This window comes from Chlamydotis macqueenii, chromosome 8 (assembly GCF_036417535.1).
Source record: "Chlamydotis macqueenii isolate bChlMac1 chromosome 8, bChlMac1.mat, whole genome shotgun sequence".
Classification (NCBI taxonomy): Eukaryota; Metazoa; Chordata; class Aves; order Otidiformes; family Otididae; genus Chlamydotis; species Chlamydotis macqueenii.
The window spans coordinates 34,261,906-34,275,433 of NC_141563.1; the positions used below are offsets into that span (position 1 = coordinate 34,261,906).

The 13,528-nt window shown below is 38.7% G+C and overlaps 1 protein-coding gene across 6 annotated transcripts in view; it reads left to right on the forward strand.

Moving 5' to 3' along the window:
- The window catches only part of FGGY (FGGY carbohydrate kinase domain containing), a 302,075-nt gene that overhangs the window by 180,948 nt on the left and 107,599 nt on the right, over positions 1 to 13,528 (forward strand). For all 6 annotated transcript variants that reach the window (XM_086753837.1, XM_086753835.1, XM_086753839.1 and 3 more), the window contains 4 exons: positions 326 to 538; positions 2,146 to 2,257; positions 4,050 to 4,201; positions 12,904 to 12,992. In XM_086753837.1, the coding sequence (XP_086609963.1) occupies positions 338 to 538; positions 2,146 to 2,257; positions 4,050 to 4,201; positions 12,904 to 12,992 (554 nt within the window). In that variant the 5' untranslated portion in view covers positions 326 to 337. The remainder of the gene's footprint in view (positions 1 to 325; positions 539 to 2,145; positions 2,258 to 4,049; positions 4,202 to 12,903; positions 12,993 to 13,528) is intronic.

Consider the following 13,528-nt stretch of genomic DNA (forward strand, 5'->3'; position numbering starts at 1 on the left):
ACTGTATGACAGCAGCTCATTTCCTTGATGGTATGAGTGCATGAACTTTATCATAGCATGCATATTCTTACATGCAAATTTACAGTTTGCTTTTCAGGAGCTTCTGTGCCATGCGACTTGTAGACAAATATCTGAAGAAAAAAAGTACAACTAGTGCAAGATTTGAAAACTCTAATTAATTAAAAAATGCCAAGTGAAGACTTGCTGCAAAAAAGAGTTATCAAGCAAAGTGCCTGCACAACAGGCACCTGTCCTGTTCAGCACAGCTTTCCATCGTCAGTCATTTTATCTGTTTTTAAGTCCTTTTTTTATTTCCCCCCAACAGATTCTATTAAAAATGGACAGTAAGAAGCAGGCTCCAGCAAAGTACTATGTTGGAATTGATGTTGGGTCAGCAAGTGTTCGCGCAGCTTTGGTAGATGAGTTTGGGACAGTAATGGCACACGCAGATCAGCCCATCCAAATTTGGGAGCCCCAGCCGGACCACTACGAGCAATCCTCTGCAGACATATGGGCTGCCTGTTGCTCGGTCACGAAGGTATGCACAGCAACAGAAAATGAAGGAGACAGATGTTGCAGGTAGCTCTTCAAGTGGGTTTTGTATCACCGGTGTATGTTCTAGCACAGGACAGTTCTTTGAGGAGTCAATGTTGCACAGAACCTGGTAATGCGTATATTTAAGGTTGTGCTTTGTGCTGCACTGGGGTCACAAAGGAGCGTTTACTGTAGAGAAGTTGTAATCTGATTTGTGGATGGTGCCTAACATAACGTCTGTCACCTGTGATCCTCATTAAGATGCTTGTCCAGTATTACAAGACCAAAATAAATGGTATGTTTGTGGATCATATCAAGCACAAAACCAGATTGAAATAAACCTTACTGTAAGGGAAAATGTGTACCTTCTGATCCAAGGATCTGTCTGCGCGTGCTGGTGGTAAAGCTAAATTAGTGACCTTGCTTGGCAGTGCACATGTATGCCATTTCATCCTTCTTCATAAAGCCCCAGCCTGCTCCATGTCCTAAGGCTGGCTTTTTAAATATTCATGATCTGCTTGGTAATTTGCAGATGGACAGTTCGCCCACTCTCTTGTTATTGATCAGCCTTTTCAAACATTAATGAGCTTGGCTCTGCAAAAATGTCCTGAGATGAAGGAGACGAGATGAGGGGGAAGGAAGGAAAGGAAGGGAGTGACCGGAGTGATAGGGAAGAACAGCTTGATGTTAAAGCAGAGCAAGTCTTTTATTCTGCTTACTTGATTTTTCTCTTTGTCAGTTGCTTTGTTCTTGCTCTGGACCTGTTTAAGTACCATCTTTTATATGTAAGCAATAAAATATGGTCTCTGAAACTATAGCTTTACAGAGCCAGTAAGAGACTGGCACTGTAGCAAGTCTAGTGAAAGTCTTTCGTTATAGTACTAATTAAAATAATGGTACTTTATTGTTGCTGAGAAGTGGCAATTTATTACTGCGTTACATTTTAGGTGTCTTGCAACCTTACTTGGCACTTAATCCATGTGGGTGTTGTGGGTTTTTTTTCCAGTGCTTCTGGAAGCCATGAAGTTCAGACCTTTTTGGGGTAGTGATTTTTTTTTTTTTTTGGAAAATCTCCCAAAAAGTACTCCTATAGTTTTGACCAACTTTATTTTTGGGACCCTTCACTATTGCAAGACAAAAAGCTGTGGCACAATATTGCTAAAGCAATTCTAGGAGATCATTGCTTCCACAGGTGGGAACTGAGTGAAGTAACTGATGGAAACACTTGGCCCTAATCCTGTGTCCGTGTTTCACATGCAGCTCAACTTAAAGCTTTTAGAGAAGGGAGAAAATGAACATTACTAGTTTTCTGCTAGGTTTATTTTCTGATATTTTTGTGCTTCCTGCTTTCATCCAGGATTATGACTTGTAAGACTAAAAAACTATTAAAGAACTTTTCATGGACCTTTGAAATCAGTTTTAAAAACCAAAGAATTTTTGGTAATTTGGTGTATTTTTGATTAGAGGTGTTAAAGAATACTGAATCTCAAAAAATTTGGAGTTTGAGCTTGCATTTCTAACCTGTAACTCATTTTCTCTATTCATTAGTTCGTATGGTACCTGCATATATATGGATATATTTGTATTAATGTGTGTTTTGCATATTTGCAGAAAGTTGTCAGTGGAGTAGATGCCAGCCAGGTTCGAGGAGTGGGTTTTGATGCTACGTGTTCCCTTGTTGTTGTGGATAAACAGTTCCAACCTTTGGCAGTCAACTGTGAAGGTAGGACTCCAGCATGAAAATTGGTGTTACTGAACGTGTTTTGTCACTGATGTGAGCGAACGTGTAATTTCATCCAAATGCCAAGTTATAAGGTTAACTCTTGGAGATACAGATGTTAGAAGATCTTTTTTTACAAGAGGGTTTTTTTTTCCGATTTTGCTATTTTAATTCTATTGCAAAATTAAATTACTTACTATTTGGCTAAATACTTGGCATCCTAAGGTTAAATTAATTCATCTTGGCTCAGAGAGACTGCTGCTTGGAGAAATCTATGCTCATTTTTCTTTTGTGCAGGTTTTCTCCTCCTTCAGACTTTACTAATCATGACTTTCATAGTATGTATCAATGCCCATCCACACTGGCTAAAGGAATGCTAAAAATGTAGTGTTAGCATAGTCTAACAGCTTACTCTGTCCTGGAGCTGCAGGCCAGAGGTTCACCTTGTGTATTTTATTACGCTGGTGTTCTCTCTGTGTCTAGAACAGTGCTAAAGCTCAGAAACAATCTCTGACCTTTTTCTAAAAAATTTATCTTTTTTTATTAGTGTTTGAGTAGATGATTCAGAAGACTCAGGAAGTCTATGATGCGGTTTTTTTCAGTGATTCCCATCTAAGATTAGGTGTGTGCTAAATCAGTAGTTACAGAGCCATAATCACAATTCTGTTGATGTTCCCTTTCTATTCTCAGATGTATTTGTCATCTCCTCGTATCCGTCTCAAAAAAACCCAGCTTTGCCCCCAAAATGTCCTTTCCTAAATTTAGATGAGATTATTTATTTTTCAGTTTGAGATTCTCTTACAGTCTCTTCAGTGCTTAATGATGTCTAGGGCTATTTTGGTCTATTGAGTCGAATTCAGTTCTCCTTATTTATTCTCTGATATCCCCAAGAACTTTGAGTTCACATAGTGTTGTCGTTAAATGAAAAGACAAGAATGCACTGAGTACTGTCACACTGGTATGGGCATGCAATGGTCTCTTTTCAGGCAGTCTCACGGTTCTAAGTTGTAGTTCAAGCCATATTAGAAATATTGGTGTGGTTATCCTTCTGCCTTGGCTTGGAATATATTTTCAAGATTAAGTATGGGTAAGTGGCAGCATCATGAAGTTGAGTGTGCAGTGTTCTTAGCAAGAGAGGAATCTGAAGTGTCACCTGGATTACTGTTCCACCTGTCTAGAAAATCCTCTGTAGGTTAATTTTGCTAAAGTGTTCTTTGCTTCATGTTCTCATGTGTTAGCAGACTTCCCAAGGCTTTTTCATTCCACATCCAAAATGAAAGCGTTTCAGCAAATTACCCCCCTGAAACTATTTCTGAAAGGAATTAGAGTAGTTCTAGTAAGAACAGAAGAGGAAAGAGTATCCCTTCAACTATCTAGCTATCTGACTGGCTGAGTTAATTTCAATTTATAATGTAATTGCTCAGATTATGTCAGATTTTTAGTTCTTAGTCACTAAAATGCTTCTTTATATTTTTAACTAAGTATGTATACTTTGTCAAGAACTTTGGGTTCTTTGAATGAAATATAGTCTACAAGAGCATGGTGTTTCAAAGTTCTTGGGTGCTTACAAGCCTGATTGGTTTCAGTCAGCATTCTCAGTGCTCAGCATGTCTTAAAGTTGTCTCAGAGGGCTGGAATTTTATCTTTAGATATCTACTGTGGATTCTTAAAGCAAGAATTTGAGTTTCCTATGTAGAAGTGAAACCGTGAAGCAGGTTAGAGTCTAGTAACTTCCAGTTTTGAGGTGGGGTTAAACTAGACCAAAAAGAACATTTTTTTTTTTTTTTTTCCCAAGGGCAAAGCTACAGGAATATTATTATGTGGATGGACCATCGTGCAGTCAGTCAAGTGGAGCGCATCAATGCAACACAACACAAGGTTTTGAGCTATGTAGGGGGAGTGATGTCTGTGGAAATGCAGCCACCTAAATTACTATGGATAAAGGAAGTGAGTATTTTTAAGACTGTGGTGCTTTTTTACTAATGATTAATGCACTTTCATGGTTAATTTTTTGGAATGAAATTTCTAAAACAAAAAGTTCAGCCTTAGTGTTGAACCTAAAGGTGTGTAAAGTAAGGCCAGCCTTAAGTTGTGATGAAAATGTTTTGGGATTCTTTTTTTTCATCTCAATTATTTAGAAATAGCTTTGATTTCATTGAAATGTAGTGTTTCCTGCACATTTCGTATGCATTTCTTATATGATTTTAAGCTTAGATATACATACTAGTTTGTGTATGCGGATGATGAATGAGTCCTGGAAGTATCCTAGGATTTAGTTATGGATGTGTGGGTGCTACTCCTGGGATGGATTTAGAGCAATGTGAAAACAGCACCATCTCAACATTGGGTATCCTGGCCAAAGAATGCCTCTGAGGCATTGCATCCAGCAGTGAGGGGATGCACGATGTCTTTGCTCGTAGATAAACTGTTCAGTCAGCGCTTTGGTTCAGTTCTGTCCCATCTGTATGAAGCAGACCATCTGTAGAGGGAAGGTGCTCTGTTAATAATGTAGAACTTTACCTCTGTCTCTTGTGTTTAGACTTTGTGTGTTACAGAATGAGATATGGCCTTTTAATAATAACTGTCAGATAAAAGGAGAAATGCATGCCACTTGAATTTTTTATAACCTTCTCCAATCTGGCTTTTCCATTTGGTCTCAGTGATGCTTGCTATCATTTTAACAAAGCCCAAATGTAAATTACTTGCTGCCAGTTTCAAGCAGCTGAAATCTCCTGTCCTTACAAACATGAAACATCCTATAGTAACAAGGTGCAGATTGGGGAAAGTCAAGGGAATTAACTGGTAGAAGCAGTACTGACAGATTAATGATAGCAGACGATAATTAATGTTGTTTGTAGATGCTGTACTGAAATATGAATATCCATCTATTAGCTCTTTCCTTCTTGAGCTATGAGTATTATATGTCAGTCATTTCATAAATAATAAAAAGTAAGCTGTAAAAACCTGAGTAAATGGGTAGGAGATAGAATTCACCTTACCCTACGTGCCAGCCAGTAGCCGGGATTGCCTGGCAGAAGGGCATTACGGAACAGGGCTCGTTCATATGTCCCCTTTCAGATCCTGACGTACCAGCTGAAGAGATTATTATCCTTAAGAGAGGGATTTTTTACCTCAGTATCCGCTTGCTGAGCTGCTCACGCGACAGTTCCTGCATCCTGAGCGGGCTAGCAAAGACACACTGTTAAACTGCTTAAGCTTACCCTGCTTAGCTCAGGCACCTTAAGCAACATCTAGAGTAGCACCTCAGCTAGCTCGTGAGAAGGAACAATAACATTTATTGTGGAGTTGATTTTAACCAGTTGAGATGCGGGCATATAATGTTAAACGTTTTAGCTTCTTATTTCTTAAGGTAGTAATAATGCACAAGCTGACAAAAAGGAAGTTTAGTTTTCACATCCCTTGGGAGCGTCACAAGATTAGCAGGTGAAGAATTTTCATCTAAGCGGTTAAAAGTATTACTAAAGAATATGACTTGGCAGATTTACTCTGAATTGATTGGAAGTAATGAAGAGGGAGGAGAATGCAAAGAGGACTGTGGTGACCTAACTGTGCTTTTCCATTTCCATCATCTTGTTACTAGAATTGAAGTTGAAGATGACGTCACTCACAATGAGGAATGAGCTGACACCATTGTATGAGAAGTAGATACTGGTCCTTATCTCTTGTGACTTTTTTGTTACACTTGACTTGTGTTTAGTTGCAGAGGGATGTTGCAGTTTTCCTTCAAAGTCACAAGTTACTCTCATCTGCTTCTTTTTTTACTTTCTTTTCCATATAATGCTTTTCCTTTAACATTTAATCTCCGTACATTCCCGCTGTACACTTAATAGAGATTTAACTAGAGACTAGAGGCTTCAGGGTATGTTCTGTTCTTCCAACTCTTCATCTTTATTCCATTTTGGTTTTGAATTAAGAAACTAAACTATGAAGGCCATAATAGGCCTTTTGAGATCTTTTGTTTGAATTGTATTGGCTTACATTCAGTTTACTTTGATCGCTCAATCATTTTACCCATTTACATGGTCAGTCTACATGAAATTAATTGGGTGGTCTTGATGTTTGTGATTGCAGAAAGGTGTTCATATGACAAAGCAGTCATTGCAAGTGGAGTTGGCGTGTTGGGAGCAGCTGTTTGCAGTAAATTATCAACAGAATGCAGCTACTGTATAGCCTATGGGGTGGTCTTGTTAAAGTCTGCACATCTGTGGTCGTTGTATTTCTCTGGAGCATTGTGTTTCTCTGCCTATGTGGACCATGTGTGGTGATAAAGAGAGAAATCTGTAGTGTAAACTAGAATAAATATATTATTTTTTTAAAAAAGCTAATTTCTGTGGATACAGTCATATTTGACTTTTGAATGCGGTCAGCTGAAGAATGCCAAGATGAAGCTGAAATAAAGAATCATTATCCTTTCACAAATATTTAGAAACTAGCTGAAAGATAATTCTGACAAAGTCTTCCTGAAGTCAGTAAGATAGTTTTAGAATGTAAACTTCACTGAAAAGACAAGTAATCCCTGGTTACTGGATCTTTCAAAATAACCAATTAAATTCACTCCTCACACTCCTGCTGTTATTGCCCTAGATTTCTTCATTGTTTAGAATTATCTTGCAAAACATCATTACAATAGTTCTTTACTTCTGTAGTTGCAGGTACATTCTTTGCAGCTTTGCTAAGGAAGTTGTGCTGTTTTGTTGACTTTGGCTGAAGAAGTTGGATGTTCACCGCCTGACTGAGTGTGTAGGTAGTTCCAGTAGGTAGATGCATGTGTATGAACTGAAAATGTAGGTACGTACTCCTTTGCTTGGAAATTCTTTTGCTGCAAATGTTTGTCGGTACAACATGACTGTATGGATGTCTGTGCTATGGCAGACCAACATGAGAGCAGTGAGAGCACAGCTTAAACAAAGCAATGTAAAAACTGCAGCGAAGGCTTGTCCAGCTCTAGAATTAGCCTGTTAGTCTTTTTTTTTTTTTTTTTTTTTTTTTTTTTTTTTTTTTCCCCAGAGGTAACAGAAGAAAATCTTGTTTGCTAATTTCTGGCTGGAAATTTGGTTGTAGCTTGTGCCAAAACTAAAGGATACTTGTTATGTTTTCCTTGTACAATGACATTACAGATCAGCTATTTATAGATAACATTAGTCCCAGTAAATCAGAGATGCTGTAGCTTATTCTAAATGGGTGGGGGATGCTGTACTGGGAGTAGGTATTTGCTTGGAAAATGTCTCCAAATGAAATACAGTCTTCCTATACTGTGCTTTCACAACTCTTCTTTGCTGTATACACTGTATGAAGAACAGAGCCTCCCTTTAGTAGAAAAATCACTTCACAGAGTGACTGGCTAGGATATCATTCCTCTGCAATTAAAAACTAAGATCAATAGTTTTTGAGTAATTTTTTTTTCTGGCACACTGGACAGTGGTCTTTCTGTATGTTACAGTTCTCCAGTTGCAGCTGCCATTTTATGCATCATTTTTCTTCTTTCTGTACACTTGTAACTTGCAGCTACCAATGCGATAATTTGCAGAGACAATTAAAACATCTCTTTCCCTGGCTGTAGAGGGAAGAAGAATAGTGGATGTACTGGCACTAGCTTGGCAGCAGCTTCTCTGTTGATGCACATCTTCTCCACTGCTTGCTGCCTTTGCAGCTGGCTTTTTGTTTTGTTGAATGTGACTGAATATTTTTCCATTAAAACAAATAATAAATTCCGTGTTAAGTGAGAATGAGCCCAATCTACTGAGTTTGGAACTGAACTCTTGATTAGAATTATAAATGCTTTAACAACTCTTTATTATCAAAATCCATACATAGTGCAGACGTGTGCATAAGTTGTACTTCGGACTGTTGAGTTTGGCTTTTAGCTGTAGTGGCTAATCAAGCAGAAGTACCATTTAATAAAAGGATTAGCAGCTGTGAGACAGCTGTGAAGTTTGAAGCACCTACACCTCTAAATATGCCCTACTTAATCTGTCTCCCAGCCGTATCTCTCCACTCCATTGCAGTATGATGATGCTTACGACATGCATGCAGATTGTCCTTCTTAGAATAATTGTAGAATCATAGAACGGTTTGGGTTGGAAGGGACCTTAAAAAACATCTTGTTCTAATCCTCCTGCCCTGGACAGGGACACCTTCCACCAGACCAGGTCGCTCAAAGCCCCATCCAACCTGGTCTTGAACACTTCCAGGGATGGGGCATCCACAGCTTCTCTGGGCAACCTGTGCCAGTGCCTCACCACCCTCACAGTGAAGAATTTCTTCCTTATGTCTAATGTAAACTTACCCTGTTCCAGTTTAAAGCCATTCTTCCCTTGTTACAGCTTCTGCCAACTCAGCCTTTAATATGCCTAGTCTGTCCCTCTGTAGCCCGTTCTGACCTTGACTCTGATGCTGCCTGACTTGTGGTGCTATGCTTAGGGTGCCTCGGGGATTTGAAAATACCTGCACGTGTCTAAGACAGTGTCTTGGTGGCAGCAAGGCAGGTTTCTCCACCTTCAGCAGCAGCCTTACCCCAAGAGGTTACTTTCCAAGATCCCTCTCTCCTCCCTGCCCCAGTTCCAGCCTCAAGATGTATCTGATCATTCAGTGAGTTAATTTTTTACCAATTAGAGTGCAACTGGTAGTTGCAAAATTGATCAGTTTGCAACCTTGGCTCTGGCAAGGATAGAATTTCAGGGTATTTCAGAATAGCTCTGTCGCATGGCTTGGCATCCGATCTGAAGTGTGAGCGATCCAAGTTCTAAGCCCCTGGTCTGTCTGAATTGGAGTAGGACATGGGACATCGGTTTCTTAAATCTGTATGAGTGTGTGCCTTAAGTCTCCATTTGTTCTCTTTCTTCCTTTCACACAATGTGTGTTTGTTTTCCGTAGTTTAGAAAAAGAGAGACTGATACACTACATAGCCTACTATTACAGATTGCCTGGGAGATTAAGATTCAAATTTGGGGTTGAATTGGGAAAAGGAGATGGTTCTTCAGTGCATGAGTCTCTTTTCTGATTTTCACATGACTTAGATTTTGACCTGATGTGGAGCTTGAATACTCACGCCAGCTTTCTTTTTCACACGAAATGGTAAAACATTTTCCTGCTTCCATCTGTCCCTCCTGGTTTTAATCTAGATTTCTAAGACACCAGTTTGGGATTATTTTTGAATTTGTGGGTTTTGGCTGATAAGTAGCTGTGAAATTCAGACTGTGCTATATCAGACGTCTTGTTTCTAGCCCATCTTTAGTCGATCCTGTGGCCAACAAGGATCTGATACGAAGGCTGTCTATTATTAGCAATAACAAAAGTTGGGACATCTTTGGTATTTATGTAAACATTTTATCTCTGGTGGAAAAAAAAAATGTGTTTTCACAAATGGTAGATGTCTGAAGACCACTTCATCTTACAAGAAAATTATATACTCAGTAAGAGTAGAAATCAGAGGTTTCCTGTACAGAAACAAACTACCTCAGCAAACCAATAAAATATGAACGTGAAAGCTCTTTCAACTTTCCCAAGGACAATGTGCCTTTAGATGTCTTCAAAAAATTGTATTGGATGCTGGAGCTCACGTGAAATTCTGCCTGTGCGTGTATTTTAAGTCCAATTACGACATGAACAAATACATTTAACACAATACAAAATCTTGCAGTATGGCTTTATGATAATCTTTTGACTTGTCAAGGAATAAATGGGCAATGGAGGCCTTTCATGTGCTCTGTATCAGTTCTCTTATCCTCACTCTCCTAGAGCCTTCTTGGCTAGGAAGATTAAAAGACATTGTACTTTATCATTCTTATACCCTTTGCTGCTGATAATTTGGGATTATCTGTAAGGAGCTCAAAAAGTTATTGTTTGAAGGTGTAGTTGTTAAAAAAACCCAGAACAAACAGAGAGAGAGATGAAGAAAGGGGACTCCGTAAGTACCCCCACCCCTGGAAAATAGAAAGACTGAATTAGTTTCCTTGGAAGTGAGTTTGAAGGGTGTTGCAGGATGTGAATATAGCATTGGGAGCGTTCCCGAATCTTTTCCACAATCCTTTTAATGTGGTCGCAGATTCCTGACTGTGAGTGAAAATAAATTAGAACTAACTTCAGTGAGTGTCGAAAACATGGAGACTTTCAAATTTGTTTGGAAAAAGCATCAGGGCATGCTATGGTTTTTTTTTGTGTCTGTACTAATTAGTGATGACAAAGCATCAAGATGGCAAAGAATGAATCATTTGGATGTTCATGAAACAACATATTTTACTGTCACTGACATGTGGCTTTTGGGAATTCTTGAAGTAATAGAATAAGGATCCAAGGAGTATCTTTGAAACAGATCTTGAAGAGGACAGATATTCTCAATCCAATTTTTTTTTTCTAATTAACACTAATGGCCAAACTACTGTTGTTTCTTGAAGACTGTCAGGTATGTTAATAATACGTAATGGCTTTTATTATCAAAATAATCAGGCTGAACGACCTTTGTAATGAACTGTGGAGGATGTTTTCATTCACATATAAAGTTAAATTTAATGTGAGAAGCAGCCACATATGTCTAGGAGGTGAGCTAAACCGAAATGACTAGGAACGCACATCCAAAGCCTGTGCATTTATGTTAAAAAGATGTTATTGCAGCATATCTTTTTTGAACTCAGTAGAAATCCAGTAACCTTTAGAAGCCTTTGAAGAACTAAACTCAAAGAAGACAGATCCTTTGCATGATCCAAAACTAAACAAAATTGGATTATCTTTAATTCAGCATTGGAATTAATTTTTACTCCAGAAAACTGATGGCAGCTTTTAGAATCCAGATAATTTAAATTGTTGCGGTAGTTATTGACAATTTACTGAATAACTTGAAAAAAAAGCTTTGAAAAGAAAAGCAGAGCAGAGCTACTAGAACCTTTGCTAAAATACTTTGGCCTTCTCACCTGTGCACCACAGGTTCTTACAGGGTTTTTTGGGGGGGAGGACTCGGAGTTGCTGTTGACAAAGCTTATGCTATTGAGACTTTCTTAGTGTTTAATACTTTTATTCTCTAAAAAAATCCTCTACTTCTGGAATCTTATATGAGAGTCTTGGCCTGGGCTTATGGAGAGTAGATGAAAAAGGTGAGAACTGAAAGCTAAAAGAGAAAGTGGCAGATAAATCATCCCTCAAATGTCTTGTGTAGAGATGAAGACCCACATAGTTTCCCATCTCATGCACTTCTGAAGTATCTCTCCAGCTCTGCCTTAGATGCTAGATGCAGCTATAGACCTAACTTATGTTCTTGCTGAAGCTGTGCCATCTAGCAGAGCTCCATGCCCAAAAGACCCCAGCTGGGATTTGTGTTTCTAATACAACATCTGCTCTTAAGTGACTTCACACTGTTTCAATGGTTTAAAAAGCTGGTGGAGGTTTTTAAAGCAATCTTATCTTTCTGTGGAATTCTGATTTGTGAACCTTGTGACCTTTGTTTGGTGTTAATATTCTTTAGTTATTTTAACATACCGAGGCCAGGGATCGTATAACTGTACTGCAGGACAGTGATGCTCGCTCTTGATGTCACACTGGAATAAAACATTAGACGTGGGGAAACTTTCTTCCCATTCATCATCATCTGATACCTCTGGCAAGTGTGGAGATTGTTTACGTGGAACAGTAATTGGCTGTCATAAGCTGAAACTAGACTGAGCTTTGGAGGTGGAAACAAAGAATGGAGCCTGGCCCAGGTGATATGACTGACCACGTGCTTTCTGCATGGCATAGTGTTGGAAACTCTCTGTAAATCATCTATCTTGGCAAAACAGGGTTTTTTTAGGAGTTTGGAAATGCCACATGGCTATCTGGAGCTTGCAGGTATGGTTGGAAGTTTATCCTCTGTCTTCAGTTATTCCCTCAGCTGAAGAAATAAGGTTGAACCTCTTTTCAAATGGAAACTTAGGCATTCACGCTGCTTTGTGTACTGTAACACATTTCAAGGAAATTTTGCAGAGGAGTAGAGTTTGCAAAGATAAACTGTTAGTGTGAATTCACGTGCATACTGTGATGGCAACTGTAGGGTTGCAGTGTGAGTTTAAAGCTGATTGTTACTGGTTAATCCAAGCAGTTGAGTGTTCCCAAATGTTCCAGCTGTGGAAAAAAAGCTTCACTGAAAGCTTGCAGGTTCTTATATGCTTCAATCATATTTCAGTCATTTTGAAATGGATTCGAAAGCTTTGTTCTTGTCCTCACAGAGCTCTTTGTTTTCTTCCTCTGCTTATAATTCAAAAATATTAAATGTCAAATGGTTAATTTTAGAAAGTAGGGCTTTCTTCAAGCAAATATTTCTTGAGAAGGTTGTACACTGACTTTGGGACTGCTCTGATATTGAGCAGCTGACGGGGAACTGAGAGAACCCACATTATTGATCTGAAACATGTGCCTCCATGAACTCTTCATGGGAAACTCTTTCCTTATGATCAGTCTGTGGTGAGGGAAAGGCTCAGTTCTGCATGCAATAAATCACAGTAAAGTCTGCTCTGAACAGAGCAGACTGGATGATCAGAATATTGAATTTGGAAAAATTGTCATTTTTACGTAAATGTCGGGTTTTTTTAATTGCATTAAAATAAGGACATAATCATGCCTGTCCTCTAATGTCTGCATTTCTAATTTTCTTTTTTGTTAAGAACTTGCAGGAATCATGTTGGGAGAAGGCAGGCCACTTCTTTGATCTTCCAGATTTCTTATCTTGGAAAGCCACAGGTGTCACTGCAAGGTATGTTAATTATAACGATACGATTTGGTCTTCTTCCTCTGTTTTCTTATGTATGTTTCTGCTTTGGTTCATTTTGACTGGACATGCCGTTATGTACATCTGTCTGTTATTCAGCCCCCTCCAAAACATCTTGAACCTATCTCCTGCTTCCATGGTGCGTTCCTGAGCACAGTTGTTCCTGTGAGCAGTGTAATTCACAGATACAGTATGTTGCTACAACTGTCAGTTAATTGGTCTGGTACTCCATTTTCGAACATAGATAAGATTGCTGTAGTTGCTGTGAAGTATATTTCTAATAATTCTTTGAAATCTGTTTTTGCTGACAAATTTATTGACTTCTTTGAGAATTGGAAGAAATAGATATGACTAAAAGTCACTTTTAGTGGGTTACAGATTCTTGCAATTTGTCTACTAAAAGTGGTAGGGGAATCTAGATTGCTTTTACTTGTTCCTAGAAATTCCCATCTGCCGTGGTTTTCCAAAACCCTTGCTAGAGTTATGCCATGCCTGGTACTTGCTATTCCAGTGTAGTATTG